The sequence below is a fragment of the Neltuma alba genome, unplaced genomic scaffold, assembly GCF_004799145.2.
Source record: "Neltuma alba isolate B1F8T4 unplaced genomic scaffold, ASM479914v2 tig00010857_pilon, whole genome shotgun sequence".
In the NCBI taxonomy this organism is placed as follows: domain Eukaryota; kingdom Viridiplantae; phylum Streptophyta; class Magnoliopsida; order Fabales; family Fabaceae; genus Neltuma; species Neltuma alba.
This window is the reverse complement of record NW_021635651.1, coordinates 63926-78206: the sequence shown is the minus strand read 5'-3', so window position 1 is coordinate 78206 and position 14281 is coordinate 63926. Positions and strand designations below refer to the sequence as shown.

The window sequence follows — 14281 nt, the reverse complement described above, 5'->3', positions numbered from 1 at the left end:
TTTTAAATTATCTTGGCAAAAAACATATAATTTCAAATTATGTGCCCTCCAAATTAGAAAAAAAGACAAAAGAAGAATGACCAGTAGCATTAGTCACGATGATGGATCACTCTTTTCCCCCTTCAATTATTGCACACTCTTCTCAATGTGGGACCTCTTGGCTTTATTGCAACCAACCAGCGTCCTCATCTGAAAGCACCAAACCAAACCCCACGCACTTTCTCTTTCTATATAAACTGCCACCGATCACTCCTATCTTCTCACTTCATCAATACACAAAACAAACAAAGAAAAGAAAAACTGTACGTCAGAGTCCCGGAGAAAGGTAGATCGGTAGTTAAGTTGCAGGAGTAATAGCGATGAAGAAGAAGATGGGCGCGATCAGTCTGATGGTGATGGTGGCGCTGATCCTTGACGCGGCGGAGCTGCCACACATGGCTGAGGCGGTGACTTGCAGTCCGGCTGCTCTGAGTCCCTGCATCGGAGCAATAACGTCTTCCTCTCCGCCATCGAGCCAGTGCTGCCAGAAGCTGAAGGAGCAGAAGCCATGTCTGTGTGGGTACCTCAAGAACCCTAGTCTGAGGCAGTATGTTAACTCTCCTGGGGCCAAGAAGGTTGCTTCTACTTGTGGAGTTCCCACCCCTTCTTGTTGAATATTGAATGAAAAATAGTTTTATAGTGAGTGTGATCGACATCGATCGACTAATTCATTAGTATCATAGCATATAAGTGTTTAAGGAATAATTTCAGAAAAATATATTACCCTCTTGGGGAATATATTCATGCTGTGTTCAAGATTCTGCTTGGTTATATAGCTTGATCAATGATTATGCCCAACCGTTTACCTTTTGGTTAATGGAATAATAATGGTTATACTGTCCCTGAACGGTTGATTCTGTACTGTTTTTTCCCCCTTTTTGAATAGGTAATATAATAATTCGAAAACACAATGGAAAGCACGGATCGACGATATTTAATTCTATCTTCCTTCAACAAACTCCACCTTTTGCTTGTCAGGTAGAGGTTGATTATGGATACAAAAATAGTTTTTTATACTGTGAGAAGATTTCGGCAGATAATTAATTAGCATAACTAAGATTTTCTCTGTAACTATGTTTCAATAAGATCTGTCAATTTTCTATGGATAAACTTCCTAGATTCATCAATGATATTGCTAAATGGATGGTCACTATCATATCCTCGAGTAATTAAGCAAATTACTAGCCTCTATACAATCAGAATAAATTACAACAAGTTCTATATCTAATTGCCAAAATTAAGGAGATTAAAAAAATTAGTTGCATCTAATTTTTCCCCCTATCTCCAAGATTTTGTGAATAATTTAAAGTTTACAGCATTACATTCAAGGAAAAATTAGTCAAAACTTACTAAGCAGAAAAGTAATTGTATAAAAGTATTTTTTTCCCCCCAAAATAGTATAAAAGTACTTAACGACCGTGATTTTTGAGTGGATATAACTCATTTTTAGCAGACGCAATTATTCTTCAATTGTGTGCCATATATCTTCCACTAATGTGATCTTCTATTCCACACACAATTAAAGATAGGCTGTATATAATTGAAGAAAAATTGCACTCACTTAAAATAGACTGTACTTTGCCTCATTAAACAGATTATAAATACCTGTGCATAATTAATTTCTTAATCATGAACTTTTGACTAAATTTTTTTTATATATTTAGTTTCACCAACAATATTATATGCTAATTAATTTAAATATGTTGAAAAATCTTGGGATTTCTTATTTCTTATATTGAGAAATGAAAGGAGGTGAATCTCAAAAAACTTGAAATTATTAAGTTCTAAATCAGGTTTCGTAATTATAAATAATTTTTAATAACAATGAACTTACAAAAACTGCCAGAAAAAAGGCTTCTAACGACAGTTAAAAGTGGTTTTTCACGGCGGTTTTGAAGGCGAAGTTGATACAGTCGACGTTGAAAGGTAAACAAAAAACGGCGGTTATCTAAGAAACCGCTGTGGAAAGTTAGATTTCCACGACGGTTTCTTACATAATCGCTGTGGAAAATGATTTTAACGGCCGTTATATGAATAACCACCGTTAAAATTTATTTATTTATTTTTTAAATTCTGCTAGATTTTTATTTTTACCACTCTGCAGTTTACAGTTCCAAATAAATGTAGAAAGTGCAGAATATGCAGAACAAAACCATATAAATAAGTAATCAATTAGTTAGTTAATATATACAACAAGCATTGAAATTTCCTTTACACAAAGCAAAAATAGAGAAACCAAGAGAACTAAGGGGAACCTAAGACTAAAGAACACGTATAGGAACCAAGAGAACCAGCAATCTTGAAAGAAAAGTAACTACTTCTGTCTGTACAATAGAAATCATGAACATGTATAGGAGGGAACCAAGAGAAAATATCTAACAATGAATTTTTTGGAGAATGACCTAACTATTTGAAAGTTTCAATATTTTGTACCAATGTTGTTGACAAAGTGTCCCTCATCAAGTTGATGTCATCCATGGGATATGGCGCAGTATTTTGAAATACCTGTTAATCAAAAATAACATAGTAAACTTAATCAAAAATGTGAAATGAATTGAAGAATGTCATGCAACGTAACTTATCTTTATCTCGTTTAATTTCTCAGTCACTCCTGTCTCAATGATGTCATTCATGTAGCGGATGACGTAATATCCACATTCAACATGTCCTTGTTGACAACGGTGGTAACAAAATGAAATATAAAATTGAATATTAGACATTATTGATTATAAACATTAACTTTAATTAATCTAAAAAGGTTTAAAAGTATATATTTAGTTCAAAACAACACACCTTTGGGAGAATCCATGCTGATAGTTGTCTATTTTGTTTAATCGCCATAACATTGAAACCATGAAAAGCCCTATCAACACTATAAAAGAAAATGATATTAGAGCATGCTTTTATAAACTTCATACGTAATAAATATATAAACATAAACTAACGTGTCGATAACATTTTTGGTTTCTTCAGATGGACTTCCACAGAGTGAATCAAACCAATAAACTTTTTTATCAAAAAGGGCACAAACAATTAGAGTCTAATGATAACTGTAAAAGACAAACCATGTTAATTATAATCCTACACATACAACTTGTGTATCTCAAATACAATAATACACTTACCCTTCCACGTAAGGTACAAAATATATTGGCTTTCTGGTCTGAGTCATTGTGGTCATCATGTAGATCGACCTCGCTTCCACAGTATTAAGCTCTTTCTGTATCCTTTGAGGACACATAAAACCATATGTTCTTTCAAGTCCTCTGTTCCGACAGATTTGAGTAAAGTGCCTGTTGTTCAAATAAGAAATATTAAGACATGCATAAAGTATAACATGAAATAAGAAAAAGTATTGTAACTTACAAAATAGCGAGCTGCATGAAGACTATATCAAGCTCCTTAAAGTTGAGGAACTGAATGAGGTCCTTCTTGTCAACGGTGAAGTCGTATGTTATATCTGAACCCACAATCCCCTGTGACATCTTGAAAGTAACAGGCTTATCCATGTTTGGCACCACGGAATGAAGAACCTCCAAACTGGAATACATAAGCGCAACATCACCAGGAAGAGGCAGGATTACAGGATCTAATGATGTGCTCATTGTGGCCTTCTTCGCTGCTGCCTTTTTCACCATTAGCTTTGCAATAAGTCTCTTTGGCCACAAAATAAAATGTCCTTTAGCTTAAGCCAAGAGTTGAACCTCATCAGTAGGATTGGGCACTGTTATACCGCCCTGATCACGAACAATCCTCTCTACTGTCACCTTTGCTTGATCACTCGGAATTTTGTTACTGTAAATCGTTGTGCCCATGAATGCCCGACTACTAGCGACATTAATAGGTGAATTTTCATAATCCACATAGAGAGTACATGGCATCCCATTGTCTTCAACAGGGTCAGGGTCAGACACTGTCAGTTGCTGCATTTGATTATTACTGCCCTTCCCGCTTTTTATCATAGGTGAACCCTGAAACATAATATGAAATTAGTTAAGGCACATTAAATAAGTTTAAATGGATCAAACGAACCTTTAGAAGATTTGAAAAGATGTGTGATTATTACTTGGGAAGGTTCAGATACTCGGGGCATTTGAAATCCACTCGTGCCCATCATCATCAGAGCCTATTGAAACTTGGCATTGAATTTGTCATGTATCTTTTGCATCTCTGCCATGTGTTGTTGATTGAGTTCAGCTCGAACTCTCTTTGTTTCTTCCTGTAATCATTAGTCGAGCTCCTCTTTAGATACCATGTTAGCGGAGGATGATCCAGTGCTTCTTCATGAAGCAGAGCCGAAAAATTCTTTAATACAATCCCTTTAGGGGTTCCTCTAACTCTACCGGGATGGTCAGCCTTTCTAATGGCAGTGGCCAAGATATCCATCTGTCCTTGAGAGATGAATGTATCTTGGAATAATTGCTCCTCAAGTGTATCCTGTAACATTAAAGCAACAAATTCAATCTAAGATAATTGAAAAAGGCAATTAATGAAGCATAATTCTTAAATATTACTTACAATCCTCTCAGCAACAGCAGCAAACTGTGGAGTAATGTATTGACCCTTTTTAATCCTCGTCGCCTTCTATTTTTCTTGACGAGAAGGATGCTCAATGGGTGGAATGTAGCCAGTAGGATCTGAAGCAGCAGCCACCTGTACATTCTTCATCCGTTCCTCTATCATACTTCTTTCCAACCCGCCATACCCTGCACAAGACATGGTATATGGGTACACATTTTGCTTAGATATTTGTTTGTTCTTCTGACTTAATGCCTATGACAATGAAACAAATTCGACAAAGTTAGTTTAGTTAAATAAAATATGACCTGATTAAAAACTAAGTTTGAAGAAACCAAACCTGAAATGCAGGGTCTTCATGTTGCTTCACAAAACTCTCTCATGCCTCGTCACTAATAAATGAATATCGTTCCTTAGGATGCTCACCCTTTCTTTTTTCATGAATATAATGTTTTGTAAGCATGGATTTAAAATCCCTTCACTGTTCATCAAGTTGCTTAAACAGCCAGTCTCTCATTTGCTTAGTGGCGGGAATATCAAATGTCAGTTGCAATACAATAATAGCATAAAGTTATAAAGTAAATAAGCAATTATAATTGAAACAAGTAGAGAAAACAATTCATAATATACCAAGATATCCTCCCAAATGTTTTGCTTCAAATCTTTGTCCACATTCTTCCAGTTAGGAATGTCAATCCTAATCTTACTGCGTGCGACATGACCCACATAACTAATAAATTGAGCCCCATCCTTTCCTATAGGCTTCAAATCATCATCAAACTCCACTATAATCCTCATAGGCTGTGTGATCTCATCACGTAAAGCCAAATGTCTCAAACGGGTTGGCCCTCTACCCTTTCTCTTGCTAGTAAAAGAGCTGTCGTCGTCAGAACCCTATTGACTGGATCCGTCCATTTCTTGTTTAAAGAACAACGAATTAATAAATGTAAGAATAAGAAATATCAAGTTAATATAAATGTTATTAAGTATATTTAACAAAAAAATCAAATAATTCATTTAAGTCTTACAACGATTATCCTCCCAAATTCCTTCACAATGATCATCTCTAACAGCATAGTCATCATCTACCAAATCTAATTCAATTGTTTTAGGTCAAGTAGCTGTGAAAGGCGGGGTTTCATCAAGATTAAACTCTAAGTCACCATCATCTCCACCAACTCCTTGCCTCTTACCTTAAAGCACGATAGACAATTTCTTTTTTGCTAGATCGGGAACGAAAAACACTTGTTTTGCTTGACTTGCCAAAATAAATGGCTCGTATCCATATCCAAACCTCTCCAGATCGACCGAAACAAATCCAAATTCTTCATCCACTTACACAACATTACTATTAACCCACTTACATTTGAAGATGGGAACTTTAAACTTGGTATAACTAACCTCCCATATCTCTTCTATTGTTCCATAATAGGACATTGTCGCCAACATTGGGTTTTTGTCTTTAGAACTAGCAAAATGCATAGCTTCTGCTACTACCATCACCCCACTATTCTGGATGGTACTCTTATCGTCTTGGGTTTTTATGTAAAATGAATAACCATTTATGTCATATCCGTCCCAACACAAAACCTCAAAAAAAGGCCCTGCAGCTAGCCTCTGTATTGTCTCAAAAGGATTGCTATCTTTTAACACTTCTTGCTTGAACCACTCTGCAAATGACTTATTATGTTCATTAGCTAGTTGCATATCGTTCTTTCTTGGATTCAAGTTCTTCAGCATGTTCTTGTGAGTATTCAAGTAAGGCAGAACTTCGTCCATGTTGTTTAAAATGTATAGATGTGCTTGCATTACAACTTCTCTTGACATAGACCTCACTATGGCACCTCGTGTTCCCTTGCTTCTCCCCTGATCATTTCGAGATTGAGGAAGACCAACTGCCTTTACCCTATCAAGATATGCATTACAAAACTCAACTGCCTCCTCAGCTACATATCTCTCACAATTGATGCCTCAGGCTGATAAGGATTCTTAGAGTACCCTTTTAGGATTTTCATGTATCTCTTAAGGGTACATCCATCTTAAACACACAGGGCCACAAAGTCTTATCTCTCGCACAAGATGAGCTATCAAGTGGACCATAATATCAAAAAATGATGAAGGAAAATGTATTTCCAATTGGGAGAGGATCACATAACCTTCATTTTTTAATTCATCTAACTTAGCAGGATCAACGACTTTGCTGCAAATGGCACTAAAAAACATACAAAGTCTTGTAATAGTATTTCTCACATCGGTTTTCATAATGCCTCGAATAGCAACTGGAAGTAATTGTTGCATCAACATGTGACAATCATGAGACTTCATTCCGTTATCTTCAAATCTTGCATTGAAACAAGTTTCCTTAAACTAGAAGAATAACCTTGTGACACCTTAATACTATTGACAAAACCACAGAAACTTCTTTTCTCTTCTTTTGATAATGTGTGCACAGCTAGATGTAAATAAGCCCTCTTACCCTCTCTTTCTTGTGAGTGGAGGACATTTCTTATTTCAATTTCAACTAAGTCTTGTCTTGCATTGATCCCATCCTTAGTCTTTCCATTTATATGTAAAAGTGTACCAACAAAGCTCTCACACACATTCTTCTCCACATGCATCACATCTAGAATATGCCTCACATCAAGACTTTGCCAATATGGAAGATCAAAAAAGATAGATCTTGTTTTCTATATATTCCTTTCACCGGCAGTCTTCTTCTTCTTTTTACCAAAGGCCATATTAATTCTGTAACACCTTATGTTTATACCAATTAACTTGCATTGCAGAAGCATTTGGAATCACTTTTGAAGACTACAAGTTATGAAAAATCAAGTTTGAAAATTTTCTTTTACGGATTACTATTCATTGTAACCCAAAAATGTGGCAAACTTCAAAAATTCATAACTAATTGTAGAAAAATAGAAATTGAGTGATTCTAAGTTCTATGGAAAGCTGTTTGGATAAAATTTTGAGAAAAATAGTTTCCGAACTGATTGCCTTAAAATTCAAGCCCATTTTTTCTTGGAAAAGTTACTGTTCATATGGTCATTTTTCCATTTTCCACTTATTTTAGCCCAACTTTGGAAGAGCATAACTTCTTGTGTGGTTATCAGGTTCAGGTGAACCAACTCTCATCTTAAAGAGAAAAATCCCATCTATTTGCTCACCAAATCTCATGGCTATACTCACTCAATTGCTTAATTTGACTTTGGTCAAAGTTTAGGACCATAATGTTGACTTTTATCCCCCTTGGAAGGATAAATTGTCTTACTTGACCAAGTACTTGCATACTAATTCTCCTACTATATAATCATGCATATTGGACAACACTAGCATGCTTTCACATATTAACACATAAGCTAGCATATATCTATAACTTAAAACCTTAAAGCATACTCTTAATTACATTCATCCAACATAAGGTTTTTCTTCATTCTTCTTCTTCTTCTTGAGGCGAACTTAACTCTCTACTATAGCCACTTCTTTTCCTTTGCTCTTGGAGGTTGAAGGCCCTAGGGTTTGTTAAGTATGGGGGTAAGTTTCTTGGGGAATCTTAGTAGCACATTGCATACATTACTATGGTTACACATCACAATGTAATTCAAGCTACATGCATACATACATACTTGAGTATTATGTACTTGCCATGGAAAAACATAACATCATAACATAACATATCATCTCAATCTTGCATAAACCAAGGTATACATGCATAGAGGCATCATGGCATAACGTCATAACACATAGCAATGAACATACAATGTACAGTAACTCTAACAAGTAATGGAATGTAAAAGCTACCTTGTTGGCTTTCCTTCCTCTTGAACTATTTTCTCTTGACTAGATCTTTGCCTCTTTGTTGTGTATAGTCTATTAGGCAACCAATGACACAACATTAAGCATTACTTCAACTCCATAACTTAACATAACCCCTTAAACCCCTTTTTTCTTGACTTTTAGGATTTATTTTTCTAGCTTTGATTCTTGAACTTTCTTGGATCTCTCCTACATAATTTTCCATGTAGAATCTATTTATCATGTTAGTTTTATGAAAATCCAATTCCTTCCCATTGAACTTGACTTGGCCGAACCATAGGGATAAATAGCTTCAAAATTTTCATTTCAATTTTTAATGCTTCCAACATCCCTTTCTTGGTATATACCCACACTAAATTATCATTTAAACTCATTGGAAGCATCAAATTGAATTGAAACATCTTTCCTCCTACATTTCTCAATTTGGCCGAACCATATATATAATTATAGGGAAAAGGATTCTCAACAAAACTAACAATAATCACTTAATCCTTAACCTTTAACCATGCTTAATCTTAACCATACTTCATCTAAACCATTCCCTATCATTTTGATAAAATTTGGGCAGCACTTTCCCTTAGGAAAATGACTTTCCATCATCATTAAAATAGCATAAAACCCACATATCATTATCATACTTGAAATAGGAGAGTTGTAGAAGCTTACCTTGCTTCCAAATGACTTTCTCTCATTAGAAATCTTCTCTTTCTCGCGCTAAACAAAAATTTGCAAGAGGTTTCCTACTTGAAAGGCTTCACACAAAATGAACATGTGGGAGGGGTATTTATAGGCTTCCTTTTTCATTAATTCCACATTTGCCCTTCTTGTATAAGACTTAATCTTAGCCTTCCAATTTTTACCTCTTTCCACATGTACAAATCATAGGCTATGTAGCTTAATATGTTGACACTTGGATGGTGAGTCATTAGGGCTTATGTCATCTTTCTTATCCATTAAGATTAATTAGGCTTTAATCAAGATTAACTCTCTTAATTCCTTAATTAACTTGGCTAATTACCCTTCTAGAAACTTTTGACTTTTCAAAGATAGATGGTTAAATCCTCGCCATCTAATGAACCATATTTGCCACGTGTCACGATCCTACGGAAGATGACTTAACCATAATCATTTTACTTATCCCTAATTAAATTTTAATCTAACTTGATTGAGTATTTTCTTTTCCTTTTTCTTTTTATTTTCTTTTTTCCTTTCTTGGCCAATTTGGGCGTGACATGTGTCCTTGACAATCTGTCAGAATTTTACCACCCCGGTTATCCTGACAGTCTACTGAATCGTAATATAATATTAGTTTATTTTATCTGATAGCTGAAAAATTCTAGTATCTCAGAATTCTTATATCAGATCACCATTAATTATATCTCAGTAGAGGGAGCTTTCTTAATTAATGTCATAATTTTTCTCCCCATATAACTCTTTAAATTGCCGTTTCCGTAAAAACAGACAATCTACTGATATTAATTTAGCTTTAAATTCAATTAAAGCTAACCTCCTCATCATTTAGGGTTGGAAATAATTTTATAAATCTCCATAATTCCTAAATGAATTTCCTTAATTCTTCATAATTTTTTGAGATCTCTAAGTATTTTTAATAATTGATATTGGCCAATAAAAGGCACATATATGGCGCTACCTTAGAGGAGCAGAGGGAAAAAATAGTCAACACTATTGACCAATTAGTCAACCTTATTGAGTCACATAGTAGAAATTTTGCTCTACCGGGTAGATAGGGAACTGTCTAACACTTACTCGTATTGCATTCTAATTTTTCTACTGCCCATAAAATATCTTCTGGTGACTCATATGATGACTTATCACCCTCATAAATGAAGCACATGGGAAAGAAGAAGAGAATTCAAGTTAAACTTGTCTTCCTCAAAATATCTGAGATATTTTCTAACTTTGTCTCCTAATTAAGAGACATTAATTATTTAACATTTGACTAGAGCATTTTATGCAATCCTGAACTCGGAAAATTCATCTGTTTATACCATAAAATTTTTTTAATTCTGTAGAAAATCTATGAATTTTCTCAGATCATAACTCAGACAATAAGTGTTTCTTTTTAAATTTCCCATAACAAACACATAAACTACAGTTCTGGCCTTAAAAAATATTAAAGCCATTCTGCTAGCCTTTTAGGATTGAGACTAATTTTATAAATTCTATATCCTCTTAGATCATACATCCCTATTTTACCATAATTTTCTGAGGTTTCTTTATGATTCAAACAATTAAATCTAGCTCCACATCTCAAACTGAGCTATAAACTTATAAATTCCTTTTAAGTCAACTCAAGGGCATTTTCATCATTTCTCCTTATATACAGGCCTTAAAATGTCATTTCCCATTTTTTGGAATTTTCTAGAATTTTTTGGGTATTACTTCCATTTTTACCATTCCTAACCCGAAACTTTCTAAAATTACGGTTTTGCCCTTGGTCAAGTAAACCTCATAAATCAGCCTATTATGGCCTCTATCATAACTTTTGGTCTAAACTAACCTCTTTTCTTATTTCTGGGCCTTGAGACTTTACTGGAACCTGTAACTTTCTTTACATTTTAGTCCCTAGAACTTTCTCTATTTACAGTTTAGTCCTCTGAAACCCTTCAACATTCCTTTTACATTTCTGGGACTCCTGCTCATAGTGATTTAGTAGCCTACCTATTTTAAGCTAATCCGTGTATTCTTAGGCCCAAAACTTGGGGTGTGACAAATTCCCTCCACCCGCTGATAAACTTCTTCTCCAGTTAATGGTCTTGGAGCCATTTCATATTCTTGTGAGCCATTAAATGCCTTCAATCTACGGTAAGGGTGATACCGACTAAGAAACGTTCTGTGAGCAAGGTATATTGTCTTCTTGCGATATTTAAGTTGCATATAGTGGGTGCCTTCTTCGCATATTGGGCATGTTTTATGTCCTTTAACACTGTATCCTAACAAATTTCCATATGCCGGAAAGTCATTTATCATGGTGAAGATCATGGCACGTAAATTGAAAGTCTCTTATTTATATGCATCAAACACATCAACACGTTCCTCCCATAATTTCTTCAGATCCTCAATCAAAGGTGTCAAATACACATCGATATCGTTTCTCGGCTGTTTTAGCCCCAAGATCATCAAAGATAGCATGATATACTTTCTTTTCATACATAACCAAGGAGGCGAGTTGTAAATTACGAGGAGCACTGGCCAAGTACTGTGTGTGCTACTAAGATTACCATATGGGTTAATTTTGTCCATACAAAGCTCTGGCTGAAAGTTTCTTAGCTAGCCACCAAATTGAGAAAATTTTTGATCTATTGTTTTCCATTGAGGAGAATCTGCTAGGTGATGAAGCTTTTGATCACATGTTTTCTCATCGAAATGCCATCTCAAGTTCTTTGCATCTGTGGCATTAGCAAATAGACGTTTAAATCGTGGTATTATTGGAAGATACCACATAACCTTCAAAGGAGAACCTTTGGTCATCTCATTATAATCACCATCATCTTTCTTCACTTTGTATCTTAAAGTCCCACATTTAGGACACTTATTCAACCCTTCATAATCATTTCTGAATAATATGCAGTCATTAGGACACGCATGTATCTTCTCATATTTCAAACCCATCGGACACAAAATCTTCTTTGTTTTATACATTCGTTTCGGAAGTGAATTCCCTTTTGGAAGAATATCACTCAGCAGTTCAAGCAATTCCGTGAAACTAGCATCTATCCAACCATTTCTTGCCTTCAATTTCATCGATTTCAACACGATTGTCAACCTTGTGTAATCATCTTTGCACCCTGAGTATAAAGGCGTCTCTGCATCACTACACAAAGTTTCAAAGGTGGGAGAGAACTGTGTAGAGGATTCATACCTTATATCATGAAACATATCCGAAATTCTATCACCAAAGTCTTCATTCACAACCTTATCCTTTGCAGACAATGTAGTCTTTCTAATTTCTCCATGCCATATCCAATTTGTATACCTCAAATTTATCCCATCATAGATAAGACGTTCTTTTATTTCAGAAATACTTCGTTGACTATTATTTAAACATTTGACACAAGGACAATAGTACAATCCATCTCTTTTACTAGGAGCATTTCTCTGAGCAAACTCAAGAAACCTTTCAACCCCATTCTCATATTCCTTACTAATTCTCTTAGCTTTCATCCAACTACGATCTATTGTTCTACAAAATCAATGAACATAGTTGTCGAGCTCAATTCTAATTTCTTAATTCAAATATTGAAATAATAAAATCATTGAATGTTAGTCAATAAATTAAAATTGACTAACACTTAATTACAAATTAAAAGGAATGTCTCTTTTTTAAAAATAAAAAATTCAACAAAATTTCCCCTTAACAACTATGTACAAATTAAACACCAAATTAGAAAAAAAAAACTCAAAATTTTTAATTAAAATTAAAATTTTCTCAACCCCTATTTATCTTGTTAAATATATTAAAATAAAAAAGTAAAATACATAATTATTTTTAAAAATTATATTAAGTAATTTCTTAAAAATTAGTATATATAATGAATCAACGAAATGTTAATAAAATAAAAAATCAAACAAACATATATAAGTTTTGTGAAATAGTTAAACAAAAATTATTTTAATCAACAAAAAAACTATTCTTCATAACATATTTCAACATGATAAATTTGAAGAAATATAACAAATAAAACAAAAATAAAAATTCAATTCCAAATCAATTCAATGAATAAAGATTCTTAAAGTTAAAACTTTTAAATCCAAAACGGAAATACAAATGATATCTATTTGCAGTGAAATTTTAAACAACAGTTTACCATCAATCAAAGTTCATAACGAAAAAAAAATCACAAAATACTAAACAGATTATTTATTACTAAATTCTCAAATTTATTACAAAAAATACCAAAAATTCGAAATAAATATCAAAAAATTATTTAAAAAATCAAAAACTTCAAAATTAATCAACTTCAAACATTTAAACATGTTTCTAATATAGTATATAGGAAGGAATTGAGGTTTTCTCACACCAAATGCACACCAATCAACAGTTCAAGCACATAAAAAAATGCAAAATCAACAATACAAGCCAACCACAATGTAAAACTAACAAATCTATTTGAAATACAACAGATTTTTATAGTCAAAACATTCAAGAAACCAAGAAAAAAGAATGAAAAAGAGGATACTCACAGAGTAGAGATGATTCAAATGCAAAAAAAAAGGGCGTTCAAATGGCGGCGAACGGTAGTGGACGGTGACAAGACACCATAAGCTAAATAGAGGAGTTTAAACGGTGGGAGAGTGGGGGGAATGGCCGGTAATGGAAGCTTTTTAGTGGTGGGACAGAGGGGGACCACAGTGCAACTGAAATGAAAGTGAAAATGAGACACACCGAATGCGCTGTGTAGGACTATCTTAAAACTTTCCACGACGGTTATTAGGAAAACTGCCGTGAAAAGTATTTTTAACGGCGGCTATTTAAATAACCAGCATTAAAAATAATTTCCACGGCGGTTTTCCTAATAACCGCCGTGAAAAATCATGACTTAATCAACTTATTTACAAAAATGCCACAGTCTTTTTTTTCACGTTGTTTTTCTGATGAACCGCCGTTATTTGACGATGTTAAAAGTCTTTTTTTTAGTAGTGAAATAACAATAAATTTTTGTAAAAAAAATTTTATTTGAGATTTAATAATTTCAAACTTCTTTTTATAATTATTACTTATGGCTTTAAAATATTTGTCTCATTTTTAAGTGGTTTACATTTTGTGGCAGCATATCGCATTCTTTTTCTAATTTTCCCCAACCACTGTCCTTGGCGCGTAATGACGCAATTCCAGTCTTTTTTCTACTTTTTGACTCCAAAGTCTTAGTCAATATTCTCCGCAAGA

General features: G+C 34.1%; 1 protein-coding gene across 1 annotated transcript; it reads left to right on the top strand.

Moving 5' to 3' along the window:
- Positions 1 to 247: 247 nt before the first annotated feature.
- On the top strand, positions 248 to 837 carry LOC114759515 (non-specific lipid-transfer protein 2-like). Its single transcript, XM_028948703.1, has one exon. It carries the CDS (start codon positions 360 to 362, stop codon positions 651 to 653), a length of 294 nt encoding a protein of 97 aa, XP_028804536.1. The 5' UTR covers positions 248 to 359; the 3' UTR covers positions 654 to 837.
- Positions 838 to 14281: the final 13444 nt, after the last annotated feature.

What these genes read in the sequence shown, in the direction of transcription:
- LOC114759515 (XM_028948703.1), top strand. Translation starts at nt 360, where the DNA reads ATGAAGAAGAAGATGGGCGCGATCAGTCTGATGGTGATGGTGGCGCTG.